At 42.8% G+C, this 22,406-nt stretch overlaps 1 protein-coding gene across 1 annotated transcript in view; it reads right to left on the bottom strand.

Moving 5' to 3' along the window:
* LOC139413405 (succinate--CoA ligase [GDP-forming] subunit beta, mitochondrial-like) overlaps nucleotides 1–10,854 on the bottom strand; it is a 131,073-nt gene extending 120,219 nt beyond the window's left edge. Inside the window, exon 1 of the mRNA XM_071160741.1 lies at nucleotides 10,721–10,854. Within this exon, the coding sequence (XP_071016842.1) occupies nucleotides 10,721–10,837 (117 nt within the window). The 5' untranslated portion in view covers nucleotides 10,838–10,854. The remainder of the gene's footprint in view (nucleotides 1–10,720) is intronic.
* Between the last annotated feature and the right edge of the window lie 11,552 nt (nucleotides 10,855–22,406).

The following is a 22,406-nucleotide window of genomic DNA, read 5'->3' as shown; positions in this document are numbered from 1 at the left end:
CTAGATGTCTCCTGGGGTTAAAATTCTCATTAGTAGTCATGGCCAGGCCCTAACCCTTTGAAAAGACTCTGGCTAATTAGCACCAATGGATGGCCTCCCAGTTAATTAACCAGAATGCTCCTTAAGGGGCTTTATCAAATGTTTAAGAAATTAACAAATTGCCAGTTTGCCAATTGTACCGAATTGATTTGTTCCTATTCAGGTTTTGAACTCATGCCCTTTGCCTCTGTTTAGCGAACCATCCGGTTGAGTTTAAAGGGATTTGGAATCCTGATTCACTTACCAAGACCAGAACCCGGAATATGGATAGACACTGCACTTAAGATTTGTTATAAAAGTCATTGCTTGTCCTGATTGTAGTTAAATGTTTTCCAGCTAATGAGGGGGTCGTTTGCTATTAGTTCTGACTCATAAAGATGGGCTGTATTGTAATTAGACAGCCACTGCATACTAGTTAGCTGTGATGGAGGCGACCCTGAAATAAGGGGCAGAAAGGCAGCGTAAACAGGTCAATGTGAATCATCTGTAAATCCTCACATATAAACCAACCATGTAGTGATATCACGCACGATGAAGCATTAGGCCTAGTAGCTTAATTCAGATCAGCATTTATTCGGAAAAAACAGACGTATAGTCCCTTCAAACGAATGGACTAATTAAATGTTGATGACAGAACACCCACAGTTTTCCTGTCATTGCACATTGTACCAAATGGTAGGTTGGACCTCACTTTGTGAGCAGAAAGATACAAATGTATGCGTTCATCTACAAAGCCATTTTGGGTATCCTCCCTATTTACCTCTGTAGTCTGGTCTCTTTCACCACCAGCAGTTACCATACCCGGTCTGCTAGGTGGTTGCTACTAAGTCCCCAGGACATTTACAGTATTAGGCAAGACTGCCTTCTCTTCTTGTGCACCAGACGCATGGAATAGCCTACAATCCATGCTTCATCTAGATGTTAGTGCCAGTGAATGAATTTAAAATATTGATGGGAGACTGTTCAGAGTAAATGCTTTTTTTTTTAGGCTGGATCATGTTGTATGTTTTAACTATGTAATGTACTAATTGTTGCTACTTTCTTGGCCAGGTCTCCCTTGAAAGAGACTCTGGGTCTCAATGGGCTTTCCCTTGTTAAATAAAATAAGAGTCAAACGCTGTTTGAACGGAATGGACCCAACAGAACCTCTTACTCTCTCTGTACTGTAGTTACTTCCTTGTTTCTTCTACAACAAATCAAATCAAATGTATTTATATAGCCTATCTTACATCAGCTGATATCTCAAAGTGCTGTACAGAAACCCAGCCTAAAACCCCAAACAGCAAGCAATGCAGGTGTAGAAGCACGGTGGCTAGGAAAAACTCCCTAGAAAGGCCAAAACCTAGGAAGAAACCTAGAGAGGACATCCTCTCCTCAATAGGGCTGGGAATTTCCAGGGAGCTCACAATACAATATTATCACGATACTTACGTGCTGATACGATATATATTGAGATTCTCACGATTCTATATGTATTGCGATACAATACTGTGATTTTATTGAGATTCGATGTTCCAAACACATTGCTCACGATATGTCTGCAGCAGATGGACACGAAAAAGCAATGAGAAAACATGTTGTTTTGATCAGTCATGGAAATAAGTGCTGAAACTAATTGTCTCCCTATTTAAAAAAAGACTGAGAACAAGCTATGAGGGAAAAATACTGGGGTTTTGGTGCAGGTGCCGCCAACTACACAAAAATATTACAATATTGCCAAAACTATACGATATGTCAAAAATAATATCCCGATATGCAACTACTTTTCCCCCCTGTCACTAATCACCACTGTCCTTTCTCAGTTGATCTCGTCCTTGCCATTCTAAAGACATGTAGTTTAAGTCCTTGGCCTGTGTAAGCCAAGGTCATGCCCCGGCCATCACAGGAATTAGAGGAGATCTGGAGGAGGCTCCATTAGGCCATGGTGGAAGGCGTGAACCACGACGTCTGCCTGTTTGGGATGGGAGCAGTGTTGTGGTAGAGAGGGGGAACAAAGGTGAGGCAGGAGTAGTGGAGCATGGCTACAGGATTTAGATCACGGAGATTTGCATCAATCGGCAATGTGAGGAACAGGAGGGCCTAATCTGCTGCAGACAGGCTTAGCGGGAGAACAAACTCAAGACTCTGGGTGTCCAGATAGGACGTTTAGCAATTAGCAATTAGCATAGTTATTAAGAGACGTCATAGGGAGACGTAATTGCAGGTGTCAGGTCATGAGGGAAGATAAGACTGAGGAAAGATGTTTGGATGCTCAGTCTGTCAAAGTGCACTCCTCTCATACTGGGATGACTTGTGCAGGACGTGGGAGCTACGGAAGTGTGAACATTATTTTGACCATTGTTGCAAGAGGAATAGATATAGGCCTAGTGAAAGTCAATGCCCTACAGTAGCCTATATCCTGATTTTATTTTTTACAATATTGCTCTTTATTCTTCCATTTCAACTGCTGCCGTTTCCTAATTATCATCAGTAAATAAGAACTAAATTGACTGGATTGGTATGAGTGCATTCATTCATTACGTTCTTGCTTTGGAGGCAGCCAAATTCAGAATGATCGCAGCCCTTCTAAATTATTGAAAAGGCCTAAACACCTCTTATGAGCTACAGAAATGGCTATTAACCTTGGCGAAATTATATTCAAATCCAGTTATAGCTAACTTGGTCTACTGTATCCCCCACGGGAAGGAAATGTAAATGTGCTCTTGCTGTAGACAGATGGGAAAACCGCCTGACTTTTGAAGTTCCAGCAACCAGAGTCGTCGCAGCCCCCACCCCCTCGCTAAAATATTCAGGGCAGAGTCTCATTGAGCGCCTCTTTCGCTCCAGAATCCCACTCACAACGCTGACGTTGGGCTGAGGCTGGTTAGTACTACGGGGCAAGAGCTGTGACACCTTATTTTTTTTTGCAAATGTTCAAATTCAGCACAGTGTGGCAACAGTAAAAAATTGTAATTTAAAATCCAGAGGATTATCTCGCTGTGCAGACAAGAATTTAGGAGATTGATTTATGAGAAAAAAAAACACCCATAACTTTCTCTCCCCCACATTCCCTATCTGAAATATTGTGATCTCCTGCGCATTGTTATTGACAAATCATTGGAAATTGAATTCCCTGTGGAGCAGATGACTGTCATAGCCGATGAGACTCCATTGTGACTCTACCTGCCAGTCAGTCAGTCATCTTGAACGGGCTCTGATACTGTGCCACAGACAACAGCCTCCTGGATCGTTACTCTTATCACGTCGGCAGCGGGCCCATAAGAGAAGAGAGGGTATCAAAACCAGGTGCTACAGCCAGGAAACTTAGATTAGAAGTTCTGCATAAATTTACCACTGGGGTAGAATAGCGGTGCTGAAGTCAGTGCGCGTGTGCCGTCACTGAGTAAAAATATTAATTGTTTGGAGTTGTTTGGATTGCTGGCAGACATCCAGGGCCCTGCAGATTGCGCTGAGGCTCGCATGTAGATGAAGTGTGAACACAAGGAGAGGCTGAAAGGAAAGTGGGGGTGCGTTAACCCCTGAAGCTGAGGGAAATTAACACACCCATCTAGGCTAGAATCTGGAGGCAAAATTGCTGAGCTCAACAACACAGCCTGTCTTGATATCTCAATAACACAAGGGTAAGAGAAAATACTACAATATATCATCTATCTAATGCTATCCAATTGAATCTAGTTACTTCCTTTATCACATGCACACTGGAAACTCTGGTTACTAGCATCATCTTCAAAATTGAAAGTTTTTTTCAATATAAAGATGTGCAATGTAATACAACTTGGCAGTGTGTGCTTTTTCATTATCCGAAGCCTTCTTCCAGATAGCTGTAGTAGCTAGGGACTGTCTCATTATACCAACGAGATGAAAATATATGCTTACTTAGCACCATACACAGAATACCAAACTAGATTTTCAAGCAGCAAGTACCCATGTGTGTGTAGGGGGGATGGTCTTCTGCGCTTGCTAAGAGTGTTGTTCGAGTTAGCCTAGTCGTGGGAGGGAGAGTTATACAGTAACTGTGTCCAGGGCTTCAGGCAGATAATATGTGGGTAGAAGTAGGTACCAGGGAAACTGTGCACTCCGTGCATATCACCTCTGAATAAAGGGAAATAATGCTGATTACATTGATCATAATAGCAATGATGCCCGCAGACATGAAATGCTTTGAAAGGCTGGTCATGGCTCACATCATCCCAGACACCCTGTGGGCACAATATAATCTGAAATAAAAACAAAAAACAAATACATCCAACAAGTTTGTAGAGTCACAAGGTTGATGTCATCATTGTGTGCTAAGAATATGGGACCAAAGTGCTGGAGTACAGATCCAAAACACCAATTTTCACTGCCCCAATATTTGTGAAGCTCATTATATATTTAGTCTACTTTAGCAACAGCAATATAACTTTCAGTATAGACATTGTGGCCAATACGAATAGTCCAATAAAGCACTCAGCGACCTTCAAACTTTGACCCCAAATAGCCCATACGAGTAATTTCTCATAAAACCCAGACAAAACAAATGTATCCATAGAATCGTCCTTTGGAGGAAGTGTTGACACATCTGTCAACATTTGTATCCAAAAGCATAATTGAGAAATAATTCATAAAAGTGGGCATATTTATGACATTTTGGCTTTACCCAGGCCTCCTTTAAGGCTCCAATATGTTTCATCGGTTTCACATGAAGCTTTACTGCTCTGTAATATGAGTAGTATTTGATTTCTATAAGATTTTGTACAATAATTTATGAATATTGAAAACAATTTAGATGTTTCAATATATTGTTGAACATAAACTCAGCAAAAAAAGAAACGTCCTCACTGTCAACTGCCTTTATTTTCAGCAAACTGCATTAAGTACTGCAGTGCATCTCCTCCTCATGGACTGCAACAGATTTGCCCATTCTTGCTGTGAGAGGTCCCCACCCTCTTCAACCAAGGCACCTGCAAGTTTACTGACATTTCTGGGGTGAATGGCTCTAGCCCTCACCCTCCAATCCAACAGGTCCCAGACATGTTCAATGTGATTGAGATCCGGGCTCTTCGCTGGCCATGGCAGAACACTGACATTCCGGCCTTGCAGGAAATCACGCACAGAACGAGCAGTATGGCTGGTGGCATTGTCATGCTGGAAGGTCATTTCAGGATGAGCCTGCAGGAAGTGTCCCACATGAGGGAGGAGGATGTCTTCCATGTAACGCAAAGCGTTGAGATTGCTTGTTGTCATTGCAGGAACAGTCTGACGATGCTGTGACCCTCCACCTCCAAATCGATCCCGCTCCAGAGTACAGGCCTTGGTGTAACGCTCATTGCTTCGACGATAAAATCACCCCTGGTGAGACAAAACCGCGACTCGTCAGTGAAGAGCACTTTTTGCCAGTCCTGTCTGGTCCAGCGACGGTGGGTTTGTGCCCATAGGCTACATTGTTGCCGGTGATGTCTGGTGAGGACCTGCCTTACAACAGCCCTACAAGCCCTCAGTCCAGCCTCTCTCAGCCTATTGCATACAGTCTGAGCACTGACGGAGGGATTGTGCCTTCCTGGTGTAACTCGAGCAGTTGTTGTTGCCATCCTGTACCTGTCCCGCAGGTGTGATGTTCGGATGTACCAATCCTGTGCAGGTGTTGTTACACATGGTCTGTCACTGCGAGGAGACGATCAGCTGCCCGTCCTGTCCCCTATAGGGCTGTCTTAGGCATCTCACAGTACGGACATTGCAATTTATTGCCCTGGCCACATCTGCAGTCCTCATGCCTCTTTGCAGCATGCCTAAGGCACGTTCACACAGATGAGCAGGGACCCAGGGCATCTTTCTTTTGGTGTTTTTCAGTCAGTAGAAAGGCCTCTTTAGTGTCATAAATCTTCAGAACTGTGACCTTAATTGCCTACCGTCTGTAAGCTGTTAGTGTCTTAACGACCGTTCCACAGATGCATGTTCATTAATTGTTTATGGTTCATTGAACAAGCATGTGAAACAGTGTTTAAAACTCTTTACAATGAAGATCTGTGAAGTTATTTGGATTTTTACAAATTATCTTTGAAAAGACAGGGTTTCTTTTCTTGCTGAGTTTAATATACTCTACGGGCATATCAAAGTTCCAGAATGGTATCTCTGCTAATTTTAAAAAGGTATGGCCCATTTTATACAGAGAAAATGACATATTAATATTATTATTTTTGTTTTTAATATCACAATGTAAGAAAATCTTAGCCCTTCATTTACTTGTATCATTGCACATCCTGCAAACCACCAGCAGAGGGCAACCATTTTGAATCCATTTCACTGCTACTGTGATATGCCCGTAGAGTGTATAATCCCTTCAACAGGCAGCTCAACCGGGCAGTTGAGCTAATTTTGACCACCAATTCTAAAAATTAAAACACATTAATTTTATTAGGCATATTTAGTCATCTCAACCGATGTAATTTAGTAAAATGATCAGGTGGTTTTCATTATCGGAATCCAGTATTTTTTTAAACAAACATTCAAAAATGGTTGAAAACCGGGACGTGAATGTTAGAAAAACCAATCATCACACATTTCAGTACTATTTGTGTATAAAATGGAAATTACAGGCCTATAAAAAAACCTCAAACATAATTTTGGAATTAAATTTAAAATGTTAGGAACTCTTGGGGTAAAAATGCTCTACAAGGTGGTTGAGTTGCCCATTAAGGGAAAGCAATTTAGTCAAAGCTAGCAATTATGGACAAATATTGTTATAGGATTTTTTGATCTGTGCAAATGGTAAATATGAATATTATTATTATTTTTTAAATTCCATCTGCCTGTTATCTTCAATATGTTTCACAATATTATTCAGTCATGTAATTTTACAGATATAAGTTCCCGACAAAAAAGATATTGGTCGACTAAAATCAGTCTGTTCTTTCGAGCAATCGATTGGTTTACATTTTTAAAAGTATTTTTCCATATACAGCGCATTTTCCTCAATCTATTCACAATACCCCTGTTAGGACACTAGAGAAGCTTTAACCAAGTTGAATTATTCCAAAAGGTTCTCTACAGCTGTAATTCAGACAGCAAAACATTTCTTACCACCACAGTTATATAGATCCCACTTAAGACACTCCTTCTCTCCCATCCTTACAACCCTTATTACTCCCTTAAGGGAATCTGTCCTCAACCACTCCTTCCCCTAATCCACAGATGTCCATCTGTCTCAACACGTTGCTCTCCTTTGCTATGAGACTTGAAATTGAGCTCATGTGTATCCTGTTTCCAATGATCATCCTTGAGATGTTTCTACAACTTGATTGGATTCCACCTGTGGTAAATTCAATTGATTAGGCAAGATTTGGAAAGGCACACACTTGTCGATATAAGGTCTCAGTTGATATGGCTTGGTTTTCACTCTGACATGCACTGAGGTCAAAGGAATTCTCCATACAGCTCCAAGACAGGATTGTGTCGAGGCAAAGATCTGGGGAAGGATACCAAAAACTGCCTGCAGCATTGAAGGTCCCCAAGAACACAGTGGCCTCCATCATTCTTAAATGAAAGAAGTTTGGAACCACCAAGACTCTTCCTAGAGATGGCCGCCCGGCCAAACTGAGCAATCGGGTTTGAAGGGCCTTGGTCAGGGAGGAGACCAAGAACCCAATGGTCACTCTGACAGAGTTCCAGAGTTCCTCTGTGGAGATGGGAGAACCTTCCAGAAGGACAACCATCTCTGCAGCACTCCACCAATCAGGTTTTTGTGGTAGATGGCCAGATGGAAGCCACTCCTCAGTAAAAGGCACATGACAGCCCGCTTGAAGTTTGCCAAATGGAACCTAAAGGACTCTCAGAAACAAGATTGAACGCTTTGGCCTGAATGCCAAGCGTCACGTCAGGAGGAAACCTGGCACCATTCCTACGGTGAAGCATGGCGGTGGCAGCATCATGCTGTGTTGATGTTTTTCAGCAGCAGGGACTGGGAGACTAGTCAGGATTGACGCAAAGACGAACAGAGCAAAGTACATTGAGATCATTGATGAAAATCAGTGTTCAGGACATCAGACTGGGGAGAAGGTTCACCTTCCATCAGGACAACGACCCAAAGCACACAGCCAAGACAACGCAGGAATGGCTTCAGGACAAGTCTCCGAATGTCCTTGAGTGGACCAGCCAGAGCCCGGACTTGAACCCTATCGAACAACTCTGGAGAGACCTGAAAATATCTGTGCAGCGACGCTGCCCATCCAACCAAACAGAGCTTGAGAGAATCTGCAGAGATTGGGAGAAGCTCCCCAAATACAGGTGTGCCAAGTTTGTAGTGTCACAGCCAAGAAGACTCGAGGCTGTAATCGCTTCCAAAATGTGTTTCAACAAAGTACTGAGTAAAGAGTCTGAATACTTATGTAAATGTGATATTTTTTTTAAATAAAAATACATGTAATTATACATTTGCAAAAAAATCTAAACTGTTTTTGCTTTGTCATTATGGGGTATTGTGTGTAGCTGGATGAGGAAAAAAACGATTTAATACATTTTAGAATGAGGCTGTAACGTAACATGTGGAAAAAGTAAAGGGGCCTGAATACTTTTCGAATGCACTGTGTGTGTGTGTATGTGTGTGTGTGTGTATGTATGTATGTATGTATGTATGTATATATATATATATATATATATAATATATATATATAATTGCTATTGCTTGACCAACATCCTATCGACCAAACAATCGACAAGACGAATTGACTGTCAGCCATAATTATGAGCATATAAACACGTTAATTTACATATTCATATTTTGACACACAACTATCATTTTATTCATATTTGATATCAGTCATCATTTACCTATGCCGGTCTTGAATTATAAAGGAAGCAGACAATGTTAATTAAAATGCATACTTTTTTATTATTATTTAAAAAGTCTTTGCAAATTTCAATACAAAATGAGTTTACCCTAACTGGGCAACTCAACCGGCTGTTTGAGATGTTTTATCCAATTTTAAGTCATGCAAATGTATGTATTTATTTATTTTTGGCCTATATTAGGGCTAAATACAAACGTTTCAGCCCAAACAAAATGTCTATGTACTTCTGTGTGCCAGTTAAAGGGTTTTTAATTAGACAAATTGTTTTTTTATGTTTTCAATAATCATGTTTCTATTTTTCAATATTCATGAATTAAAAGGTTTACTCATCGATATGAAGTAGACTGCATAGTGGGTCATTTTCCGCAAAACAACTTAGAGCGTTGAAGCACGAGGCTCAACATCTCCGCTGTTTTGATGCCCTGGCTACCACAGGGCAGTTAAACACCTGTGCACATGTGCAGATACTGTGTGTGTGACTGTGTGAGAGTGAAGTGTTGCATCTCACTCATCATAATATCTCCGGTGTTGCTTCTGGCCACGTCTAGCTTTAATGTAAACATTTTTTTTTTAAAGTTATTCAAATCAAAATATGACTTATATTAGAGCAAGCGGTAAAGCTTCATATGACAACAATGTTTTCTTTGTAGAACCTACATATTAAACACTGGAGTTAATGGAGTCCTGTGTAAGACCAAAAATGTAATAAATATGCTAACTTTTATTAATTATTTCTCAATTATGCTTTTAGATATAAATGTCAACCATCCAGCGTGAAAATCTCTTTTTGTCTGGGTTTTGTGAGGAATCACTCATACTTCTTTCAAAAACATGTTCTTCACAACTACATAACACTGCTGTAGTACAGAGGACATTAGCTACTCTAATTGTGTCAGTATATTTCATGGAGGTTTGGAAAGAGTAAACAAAGACATCCAGCCACATTCACTCCCAAGTTAATCTTTATCCCCAGGTGTCACTGACAAACTGCTACAACTGTGCAAACCCCAAAACATCTGCCATGGTGCACAAAGTGCAAATTCAAATAATCTATTTAGCAACATTAAAACGTTATCTACATTAATTATAAAGCTTAAAGTGCAAATAGCACTGACCTTTGAACTATTACCACATCTTGAAAGCTGACATTACTATTAAACACTTATGTCAGCATTTTAGTCAGTCAACTAGGGTCAAAGGTTGCATAGTGAATTATCACAGGAAAAACAGAGGTCAATCAATATCACATTTTGGTTTTATACTCGATGCACCTCCATGACATAGTTTTTACATGATCAGCCTTGCAAAACAACTAGCTCAAAATGTTTCCACACAAATATACTTAATTAGCAGCTATTCTGTTGTCAATGACACTTAATACTCAATTCAGCAGTACAGTTTTACCACTGCACCAATAGCGATCCAGCACAATGACACAATATATAGTATCTATTCAAATCGGCGTTTTAGAAAATTACCAAGCTGATTGGATAAAGGTACTTTATCTAGTGGCTCTAACGTTGCACTACACAAGGACAGTTAAGACAAAAACGCATGCAGATCTTGTGATGGAAATCAAATATGACAGTGCTGATGTCGTGTTCAAATAATAGTCGTCTGCTTTTGAAAGTGTTTTATGAAATGTCATTACATTTATCTCGCCGTTGGTAAGATAATGGACTGGACACGCTCATCAGCGAGCTGTTTCTAAACTTTGAGCTGTCCGTTTCTGGCTACAGCTGCCAGGCTGGCAAGCTCGAGACCTGTCGGTGACAATGACAGCGAATGCACTACACTGGAACCAGCCATTATAACATCAGAAGCATATTGTGAACATTTCTAAATTATGTCGGTACCTTGAATTTGTCAAGAAACAAGTGCTTGGCGCTTGCTCCACGTAGTCCTCTCGCTACAGTCTGGGATACGATGGATGCCGCCATGTTGACGCGGAAAAGATCACTGTGAAGGACCATGTGCGCGCAATCTGACCAGTGATAGGGAGGCTGGCGGAAGTGGGCGTTGCAAAAATATTCAACGGAGAAGGATCTGGGCGCATTAGAGTGGTAAGGCTAAAGCAACCGACCGTAGAGGAAAGTTGAGGAGTTTAGTCGGGGAGGTGAAAGTGCAACATCCGAAAATCGGACACTAATGTGGTTTTCCAACAGCAAGATCAACATGACCACGGTTGCCATTGTTTATAAAAGTTTTGCTTTATAATGTTTAAATAAACATATCTCCAATCCCCATATCACACAAACTGATATCATGTGTGTACATTGTAGGCTACAATCTAGTGAGAGAGAGCCTCAAAAACATTTGTACTGTTTGAGTCATGTCTTTAGCAGGCGCCAGATCAAATCACTTGGATTGGCCTATGATTTTCATAGGCAGCACGTTTTTTCATGGGACCTCTTATGTTTGCACGCAATAGGAGGATGGTGGCTCCTTAATTGGGGAGGACGGCCTCGTGGTAATGGCTGGAGCGGAATAGCTGGAATGGTGTCAAATGCATGGTTTCCATGTGTTTGATGCCATTTAATTTGCTATATTCCATTTGCTGTCCTCCCCTCAGCAGCATCCATGAGAACAAACACTTTTTATGGGTGTTATAGTGAAGACCATAGGCAGCTCGTGAGTTTCAATTTGGGGAAGCTTACATTTTATCCTAGCTGGTTGAGAGAATGGCAAGAATGTGCAAAGCTGTCATCAAGGCAAACGGTTACTACATGATTCCATATGTGCTATTTAATAGTTTGATGTCTTCACCATTATTCTACAATGTGGAAAATAGTAAAAAATAAAGAAAAACCTTTGAATGAGTAGGTGTGTCCAAACTTTTGACTAGTACTGTATATACAAACAAAACAACTAAAGAATAATGTGTGTTTAGAGTTCTTCAAGTTTTAATGTCACATGCACACAAGTACAGTGAAATGCCTTTCTTGCAAGCTGTAAACCAAACAATACAATAATTAATGTCAATGTAATACTACATACAACATAATGTAGCACCAAAACTCAAACGAGAAAAACAAGTGAAAGTAAGAAAGCATATTATAACAGTGTCAGTCAGTTCCAGTAGCATATGTACAATGTGCAGGGATACTGGAGTGATAAAGGTAGAAAATGTATGAATAAAGGTGTATGATAAACAGAGTAGCAGCAGCATATATGATTATTGTATGTGAGTGTGTGTGAATGCAAGTGCATATTATATGTGTGTGAGAAAATGATAGTGTGTTATTATGTTTGTTAGACTGTGAGTGTGTGTGAGTGTGTAGTGTCCTCTGTGTGTGAGAGTTTGAGAGTGTGTCTGTGTTTGTGTGTGTGGGCCTTTTTTCAGTCCCTATTTTGCCTTGACATGTTGTTTTATAAAACGTTTGAAGGTAATTTTGCTGTTTGCTTGAGTAATTGGAGATGGGAGTTCCATGCAATCATGGCCTTGTATAATACTATGCATTGGTGTAAATTCGGTTTGGACTTGGGAACTGTGAAGAGATCCATGGTAAATCAAATCAAAATCAAATTTATTTGTCACATACACATGGTTAGCAGATGTTAATGCAAGTGTAGCGAAATGCTTGTGCTTCTAGTTCCGACCATGCAGTAATATCTAACAAGTAATATAACCTAACAATTTCACAACAACTACCTTATACACACAAGTGTAAAGGAATGAATACGAATATGTACATAAAAATATATAAATGAGTGAGGGCCGAACGGCATAGGCAAAATGCAGTAGATGGTACAGTATATACATATGAGATGAGTAATGTAGGGTATGAAAACAGTATATGAAGTGGCATTGTTTAAAGTGGCTAGTGATACCTTACATCAAGATGGGAAGATGCAGTAAATGGTATAGCGTACAGTATATACAGATGAGATGAGTAATGTAGGGTATGAGAACATTATATAAAGTGGCATTGTTTAAAGAGGCTAGTGATACATTTAATTACATCAAGATGGCAAGATGCAGTAGATGGTATATCGTACAGTATATACATATGAGATGAGTAATGTAGGTTAAGTAAACATTATATAATATAAAGTGGCTAGTGATAAATTGATTACATACATTTTTCCATTATTGAGTCAGTATGTTGGCAGCAGCCACTCAATGTTAGTGATGGCTGTTTAACAGTCTGATGGCCTTGAGATAGAAGCTGTTTTTCAGTCTCTCCGTCCCCGCTTTGATGCACCTGTACTGACCTCGCCTTCTGGATGATAGTGGGGTGAACAGGCAGTGGCTCGGGTAGTTGTTGTCCTTGAGGATCTTTTTGGCCTTCATGTAATATCTGGTGATGTAGGTGTCCTGGAGGGCAGGTAGTTTGCCCCCGGTGATGCGTTGTGTAGACCTCACTACCCTCTGGAGAGCCTTCCGGTTATGGGCGGAGCAGCTGTCGTACCAGGCTGTGATACAGCCTGACAGGATGCTCTCAATTGTGCATCTGTAAAAGTTTGTGAGTGTTTTTTGGTGACAAGACAAATTTCTTCAGCCTCCTGAGGTTGAAGAGGCGCTGCTGCGCCTTCTTCACCACGCTGTCTGTGTGGCTGGACCATTTCAGTATGTCCGTGATTTGTACGCAGAGGAACTTAAAACTCTCCACCCTCTCCACTACTGTCCCGTCAATGTAGATAGGGGGCTGCTCCCTCTGCTGTTTCCTGAAGTCCACGATCATCTCCTTTATTTTGTTGACATTGAGTGTGAGGTTATTTTCCTGACACCACACTCCGAGGGCCCTCACCTACTCTCTGAAGGCCGTCTCGTCGTTGTTGGTATTCAAGCCCACCACTGTAGTGTCGTCTGCAAACTTGATGATTGAGTTGGAGGCGTGCATGGCCACGCAGTCGTGGGTGAACAGGGAGTACAGAAGAGGGCTGAGAACGCACCCTTGTGGGGACCCAGTGTTGAGGATCAGCAGGGTGGAGATGTTGTTACCTACCCTCACCACCTGGGGGCGGCCCGTCAGGAAGTCCAGGACCCAGTTGCACAGGGCAGGGTCGAGGAGCAGGGTCGAGACCCAGGGTCTCGAGCTTAATGACGAGTTTAGAGGGTACTATGGTGTTAAATGCTGAGCTGTAATCGATGAACAGCATTCTTACATAGGTATTCCTCGTGTCCAGATGGGATAGGGCAGTGTGCAGTGTGATGGCGATTGCGTCGTCTGTGGACCTATTGGGGCGGTAAGTAAATTGGAGTGGGTCTAGGGTGTCAGGTAGTGTGGAGGTGATATGGTCCTTGACTAGTCTTTCAAAGCACTTCATGATGACGGAAGTGAGTGCTACAGGGCAGTAGTCATTTATCTCAGTTACCTTAGCTTTCTTGGGAACAGGAACAATGGTGGCCCTCTTGAAGCATGTGGGAACAGCAGACTGGGATAAGTATGGATTGAATATGTCTGTAAACACACCAGCCAGCTGGGATGCCATCTGGGCCTGCAGCCCTGCGAGGGTTAACACGTTTAAATGTTTTACTCACGTTGGCTACAGTGAAGGAGAGCCCGCAGGTTTTGGTAGCGGGTCGTGTCAGTGGCACTTTATTGTCCTCAATGCGAGCAAAAAAGTTGTTTAGTCTGTCTGGGAGCAAGGCATCGTGATCCGCGACGGGGCTGTTTTTTCTTTTGTAGTCTGTGATTGACTGTAGACTCTGCCACAATCATCTCATGTGGGGCTGGCAAAACCCTTCCACACCTGTGTTCACACATACTCCTTTAGATGCTACAACAGCCTCCCAATCAGTTTGCTTCCTGTTTTTTAGTAAACTAATGGAGAGAATTGTGTTTGACCAAAAACAATGCTATTTTTCAGAGAAAAGAGGCCCTCTCCGGGGGTATCATCGGATGGGGCCACAGTGTCTCGGGCCCCTCCTGTCTCAGCCTCCAGTATTTATGCTGCAGTAGTTTATGTGTCGGGGGGCTAGGGTCAGTTTGTTATATCTGGAGTACTTCTGCTGTCTTATCCAGTGCCCTGTGTGAATTTAAGTATGCTCTCTCTAATTCTCTCTTTCTCTCTTTCTTTCTTTCTCTCTCGGAGGACCTGAGCCCTAGGACCATGCCTCAGGACTACCTGGCATGATGACTCCTTGCTGTCAACCGGTCCACCTGGCCGTGCTGCTTCTCCAGTTTCAACTGTTCTGCCTGCGGCTATGGAACCCTGACCTGTTCACCGGACGTGCTACCTGTCCCAGACCTGCTGTTTTCAACTCTCTAGAGACAGCAGGACCGGTAGAGATACTCTTAATGATCGGCTATGAAAAGCCAACTGACATTTACTCCTGAGGTGTTGACTTGTTGCACCCTTGACAACTACTGTGATTATTATTATTTGACCATGCTAGTCATTTATGAACATTTGAACATCTTGGCCATGTTCTGTTATAATCTCCACCCGGCACAGCCAGAAGATGACTGGCCACCCCTCATAGCCTGGTTCCTCTCTAGATTTCTTCCTAGGTTTTGGCCTTCCTAGGGAGTTTTTCCTAGCCACCGTGCTTCTACACCTGCATTGCTTGCTGTTTGTGGTTTTAGGCTGTGTTTCTGTACAGCACTTTGAGATATCAGCTGATGTAAGATAGGCTATATAAATACATTTGATTTGATTTGATTAAGGTCAACTTTACACAGAACCAGGTTATTTTTGCCAAAAACCTGGTTGCCTCTACAAGGAGGTTGAAACATGGCTGCAAATGGCTCTTCCAGCAAGACAATAACCCAAAGCACACCTCAAAATCCACAAAGAAATTGTTAATTGGCCACAAAATCTAAATTTTGCCAATGGTCATCTCAGTTTTCAGACCGGAAACCCATTGAATACCTGTGGTTTGAATTGAAGAGGGCAATCCATACGTGCAGATGAAGGATATCAAGGATCTGTAAAGATTCTGTTCGTTCTAAGATTCCTCCCAATGTGTTCTCCAATCTCATAATAAATACAATAAAAGGCTCAGTGCCGTTGTCCTTCGAACATGAGCTATTGAAAAGTATTGAAAACTGGGCACAAACTGGTTGAATTAATGTTGTTTCAGTATCATTTGTCAGCATATTGTGACACGGAATCTATGTGACATAGGATTTGAAAAAAGACATCAACTCTTATTTTGATGGTGAAAGTTAAACCACAGGACTATGTCATCATGGTAACACATTTTCAACAAAGACAAACCTTGTATAAAACATGCTGAATTTGTACCTTTGAAACAGGCTGGGGGAAAAAACTACAGGCTGGGCAACACTTCTTACTGGAGAGTTGATCCATCTACAGCTATCCTTCTCGTCTCCCATCCAGAGTCTTATTAACCAAATCCAGCCCTGCTTAGATATTTGTCACTGACTACTACCAATGTGCTATAATTAGAATGATTATTTAAAGATCTCCACTTAACAACTGAATATATTTACTATTGCAATCAAAGTTTAACAGAGCAAATTACACATACTTTAAGTCATACAGTATATCATCAACGATACTAGCTATGCCTATATAGCATACGCAGTCATTTGGTATTGGTATTTTGTATTTTATTAGGATCCGCATTAGCTGTTGCAAAAGCAGCAGCTATTCTTCCTGGGGTCCACACAAAACATGAAACATGACATAATAAAGAACATTAATAGACAAGAACAGCTCAAGGACAGAACTAAATACATTTTTTTTAAAGGCACACGTAGCTTACGCATCAATGCATACACACAAACGATCTAGGTCAAATAGGGGAGAGTCGTTGTGCCATGAGGTGTTGTTTCATCTGTTTTTTGAAACCAGGTTTTCTGTTTATTTGAGCAATAAGAGATGGAAAGAAGTTCCATGCAATAAGGGATCTATATAATACTGTACACTTTCTTGAATTTGTTCTGGATTTGGGGACTGTGAAAAGACCTCTGGTGGCATGTCTGGTGGTGTAAGTGTGTGTGTCAGAGCTGTGCGTAAATTGACAATGCAAACAATTTGGGATTTACAACACATTAATTATTCTTATAAAAAGAAGAAGTGATGTAGTCAGTCTCTCCTCAACTCTTAGCCAAGAGAGACTGGCATGCATAGTATATCAGCCCTCTGATTACAATGTAGATCAAAACATGTCGCTCTGATCTGGGCCAGCTACAACTTAACTAGGTCTTTCCTTACAGCACTGGACCACACAACTGGACAATAATCAAGATTAGACAAAACTAGAGCCTGCAGAACTTGCTTTTTGGAGTGTGGCATCAAAAAAGTGGATTTAAAGATGGACAGACCTCTCCCCATCTTTACAACCATCGAATCTACAGTGGGGCAAAAAAGTATTTTGTCAGCCACCAATTGTGCAAGTTCTCCCACTTAAAAAGATGAGAGAGGCCTGTAATTCTCATCATAGGTACACTTCAACTATGACAGACAAAATGAGAAGGAAAAAAATCCAGAAAATCACATTGCAGGATTTTTATGAATTTGTTTGCAAATTATGGTGGAAAATAAGTATTTGGTCAATAACAAAAGTTTATCTCAATACTTTCTTATATACCCTTTGTTGGCAATGACAGAGGTCAAACATTTTCTGTAAGTCTTCACAAGGTTTATATAAACAGCATATTCAGCTGTTTATATATCAATCAGTATGGCAACTAAGTCAGGAAAAGCTAAATCTAAGTCTAGATATACAGATGTACACACAATTTTAGAAGAAATTGATCGAGGACGATTCATTTAGCGATTTCCAAATGGAGGAATATTTTTTGAACGGAGTGGACATCGTTTTGGACTGGTAAGTTCTTCTCATGCTAATCCCGTTGTTTGAAATTAATAATTTAAAATATTATTTGTGAAATGAAATAGCCTATTTGAGAAATTGAAAAAAGTAGGAGGGTAGCTCTAAGAGGTTAATAATATCAAAGGCTACACTGAAATCTTACAGTACTGCTCCCGCAATCTTCTTATTATCAATTTCTTTCAACCAATCATCAGTCATTTGTGTCAGTGCAGTACATGTTGAGTACCGTTCACTATAAGCATGCTGAAAGTCTGTTGTTAATTTGTTTACAGAGAAATAGCATTGTATTTGGTCAAACACAAAAAAGTTTGCTACGAGCTGGCAGCAAGCTTATAAGTCTGCTGTTAGAACCAGTAAAGGCCACTTGATCAAATCAAATCAAATTAGAGTCTCTATGTAGGCAGCAGCCTCTCTATTTAGCTGTTGAACAGTCTAATGGTTTTGAGATAGAAGCTGTTTTTAAGTCTCTCAGTCCCAGCTTTGATGTACCAGGACTGACCTCGCCTTCTGGATGGTAGCAGGGTGAACAGGCAGTGGCTCAGGTGGTTGTTGTCCTTGATGATCTTATTGGCCTTCCTGTGACATTGGGTGCTGTAGGTGTCCTGGAGGGCAGGTAGTTTGCCCCTGGTGATGCGTTGTGCAAACTGCACCACCCTCTGGAGAGCCTTGCGGTTGAGGGAGGTGCAGTTGCCATACCAGGCGGTGATACAGCCATACAGGATGATCTCAATGGTGGATCTGTAAAAGTTTGTGAGGGTTTTAGCTGACAAGCCACATTTCTTCAGCCTCCTGAGTTTGAAGCCAAATCATCTGTGTGGGTGGGCCATTTCAATTTGTATGTGATGTGTACACCGAGGAACTTAAAACGTTGCACCTTCTCCACTGCTGTCCTGTTGATGTGGATGGGGGGTGCTCCCTCTGCTGTTTCCTGAAGTCCACGATCAGCTCCATTGTTTTGTTGACGGTGAGTGAGAGGTTGTTTTCCTGACTCCACACTCCTAGTGGCCTCACCTCCTCCCTGTAGGCTGTCTCGTCTTTGTTGGTAATCAAGCCCACTACTGTTGTGTCGTCTGCAAACAGTTGGAGGTGTGCATATAGCCACGCAGTCATGGGTGAACAGGGTGTACAGGAGGGGGCTGAGCATACACCCTTGTGGGGCCCCAGTTTTGAGGATCAGCGAAGTGGAGATGTTGTTTCCTACCTTCACCACCTGGGGGCGGCTAGTCAGAAACTCCAGGACCCAACTGCACAGGGAGGGGTTGAGACCCAGGGCCTCAAGCTTAATGATGAGCTTGGAGGGTTCTATGGTGTTGAATGCTGAGCTGTATTCAATGAACAGCATTCTTAAATAGGTATTCCTCTTGTTTAGATGGGATAGGCCAGTGTGTGATTGCATCGTCTGTGGACCTGTTGGGGCGGTATGCAAACTGAAATTGGTCTAGGAGTGCAGGTAAGGTGGAGGTGATATGATCCTTGACTAGTCTCTCGATGAACTTCATGATGACAGAAGTGAGTCATTTAGTTCAGTTATCTTTGCCTTCTTGGGTACAGGAACAATGGTGGCAATCTTGATGCATGTTGGGACAACAGACTGGGATAGGGAGCGATTTAATATGTCCATAAACACACCACCCAGCTAGTCTGCGCATGCTCCGAGGACACAGCTAGGGATGTCATCTGGGAAAGCAGCCTTGCTTGGGATAACACATTTAAATGTCTTAATCACATAAGCCACAGGGAAGGAGTGTCACACCCTGATCTGTTTCACCTGTCCTTGTGATTGTCTCCACCCCTTCCAGGTGTCGCTTATTTTCCACAGTGTATTTATCCCTGTGTTTCCTGTCTCTCTGTGCAAGTTCGTCTTGTATGTTTTCAAATCAACCAGCATTTTCCTGTTCTCCTGCCTTTTGCATTCTCTTTTTTCATTTGGGTCTCACCTTGTGCCTTGACAGTACAAACTGGCCATGACAGACCCAGCAGACTTGGACCAGTTCTGCCAAGCTGTCTCCCTGCAGGGAGCCACCATTGGGAGACCTCAGGAGTTGCTACAGGGCCTTTTGGAAGGGCTCAGTTCCTTGACGAATCGACATGACCATGGGTTAAAGGTTATTATGGAGCAAATCAGGGAGTTACTCAGAGACTGTCTGCCACCTCTGAAAAACCCCAATCACCCTGTAATTGTTCCCCTATCTGTGGAGAGTTTGTACACCCTATCTCGACTCCCCATGAACCCCGCTTACCTCCTCCAGAGCAATATTCGGGGAATCCTGGTACCTGCCGAGGTTTTCTGTCACGGCTTCTAGGAGTAGTGGGTGGAGAAGTCAGGCGCAGAGAGCAGAGGTAGTTCAATCGTGGTTGTTTATTCCAGGACAACAAGTAATGGTGACGCCAAACACTAAGGCGCATCACTTAACTAGCCCAAAAGTTGGACCAAACAGTCCAGAGGAAAGAGTCCACGAGAATCCACACACACATGAACAGAAAAACAAGCACAAAAGCAGGCGGGCATACCTCGTTTAAATAGCCCAAATCAAAACCCAAACAAGAAACAGGTGTGACTAATCAGACAAAACAAACTGAAACAGAAAAGGGGATCGGTGGCAACTAGTAGGCCGACGACGACGACCGCAGAGCGCCGCCCAAACAGCAAGAGGAACCACCTTCGGCGGGATTCGTGACATTTTCTTTCACAGTGCTCGCTTATTTTTGAGCTACAGCCATCTTCGTTTTCTTCAAACCGATCGAAGATAGCATATATAATTACGCTAATGTTGGGAAGGGCGCTCTCCTGGGCTATGGCAGTTTGGGAACAACAATCTGCAAATTGCTGCTTGGGGAGTCCAATCTGTCTCTCCGAGTGCTCATTGACTCTGGGGCTGATGAATGTCTTATGGATGGCACGATGGCTTCGGAGCTTTGTATTCCCACTCAGCCTCTCTCTGTGCCCATGGATGCTAGGGCACTGGACGGCCGCTCTGTAGGGGAAGTCACCCATAGTACTGTGCCCGTTTAATTATGGGTTTCTGGTAACCTCAGTGAGACCATACACTTCCTCCTCATTGCATCTCCCCATGTTCCGGTTGTGTTGGGAATTTCCTGGCTACGAAAACAAAATCATGTGATTGACTGGACCCAAGCTCCATCCTGGATTAGAGTCCTTTTTGCCATTCCCACTGCCTTCAAGCAGCACAGCCTTCCCCAAGTCGTCCTACTCAGGATGTTAGCAAGACTGTGGATGTCTCTGCTATTCCTACTGATTACCATGACCTCCTGGAAGTGTTCAGTAATGCACGTGCTACTTCACTTCCCTTCCCCTGCACCGTCCTTATAATTGTGCCATTGACCCTCTTCCAGGCACCACACCACATTGGGGTCAGTTGTATTCTCTGTCTGGACCAGAGACCAAAGCTATGGAGGAGTACATAGAGGACTGGGCCGTTCGTCGACTTAACGATATCACTGTCAAAAGTCATTACCCCCTACCTCTCCTCTCCTCGGTGTTTGAACCTCTCCAGGGGGCTACCTTGTTTTCCAAGTTGGTCCTTTTGAATGCCTACCACCTGGTTCGGATGCGCGAGGGGGATGAGTGGAAGACAGCCTTCCACACAGCCAGTGGACATTATGAGTACCAGGTCATGCCATTTGGACTCACTGTCTTCCAGGCTTTGGTCAATGAAATGTTTCGGGACATGCTAAACCTGATTGTGTTCTTCTACCTGGACGACATCCTGTTTGTTCCAGATCTGCCCAAGAAAATGTTTTCCATTCAGGGCCTCCTGGAGAACCAATTGTTCATGAAAGCCGAGAAGTGAGTTCCACCGCTCTTCTATCACCTTTCTGGGATATGTCATTGCTGAGGGCAATGTTCAGACGGATCCTGGAAAGGTGAAAGCAGTGGTGGATTGGCTCCATCCAACGTCCAGGGTGCAGTTGCAACAGTTTCTTGGTTTTGCAAACTTCTACCGTCGTTTCATTCGGGATTACAGCACCTGGTGGCCCCCCTCTCAGCACTCACCTCCCTCAAGGTTCCGTTCAAATGATCTCCAGTTGTCAACAAAGCCTTTGTGGACCTGAAGCATCGGTTCACAACAGCACCCATTCTCATCCATCCGGACCCCTTGCGTCAATTTGTGGTAGAAGTCGATGCTTCGGATGTTGGAGTGGGGGCCATCCTGTCCCAGTGATCTGCCCAGGACCAAAAGCTTCATCCCTATGTCTTCCTGTCCCATCGTCTCAATCCTGCTGAGAGGAACTACGATATTAGCAGCCGAGAACTCCTCGTTGTGAAGATGGCATTGGAGGAGTGGAGGCACTGGCTGGAAGGAGCAGAACAGCCATTCCTGGTCTGGACCGACCATAAAAATGTGGAATATCTCCGTTCAGCCAAGCGTCTCAACTCAAGGCAGGTCCGGTGGGCCCTTCTGTTTACCAGATTCAACTTTACCATTTCCTACCATCCTGGGTCTAAAGATATGAAGCCTGATGCTCTCACCAGCCTATAAAGTTTGTCTGCCACACCCTCGACTTCTGAAACCATTCTCGCTACCTCATACCTTGTTGTCACTGTGGATTGGGGTATTGAGAACCTGGTTCGCGAGGCTCAACGCTCCCAACCTGGACCTGAAGGGGCCCGGCTAACTGGCTGTTTGTCCCTAACCCAGTCCGGTCCCGGGTCCTGAAATGGGCTCATTCCTCCAGGCTGACCTGTCATCAAGGGTCCCGTCGTACACTAGCCTTCCTCCGACAACATTTCTGGTGGCACACAATGGTCCCTGATGTCTCTGCCTTCG

The sequence above is a fragment of the Oncorhynchus clarkii genome, chromosome 7, assembly GCF_045791955.1.
Source record: "Oncorhynchus clarkii lewisi isolate Uvic-CL-2024 chromosome 7, UVic_Ocla_1.0, whole genome shotgun sequence".
In the NCBI taxonomy this organism is placed as follows: Eukaryota; Metazoa; Chordata; class Actinopteri; order Salmoniformes; family Salmonidae; genus Oncorhynchus; species Oncorhynchus clarkii.
The sequence above is the reverse complement of the archived record's forward strand: the minus strand, read 5'-3'. Positions and strand labels throughout refer to the sequence as shown.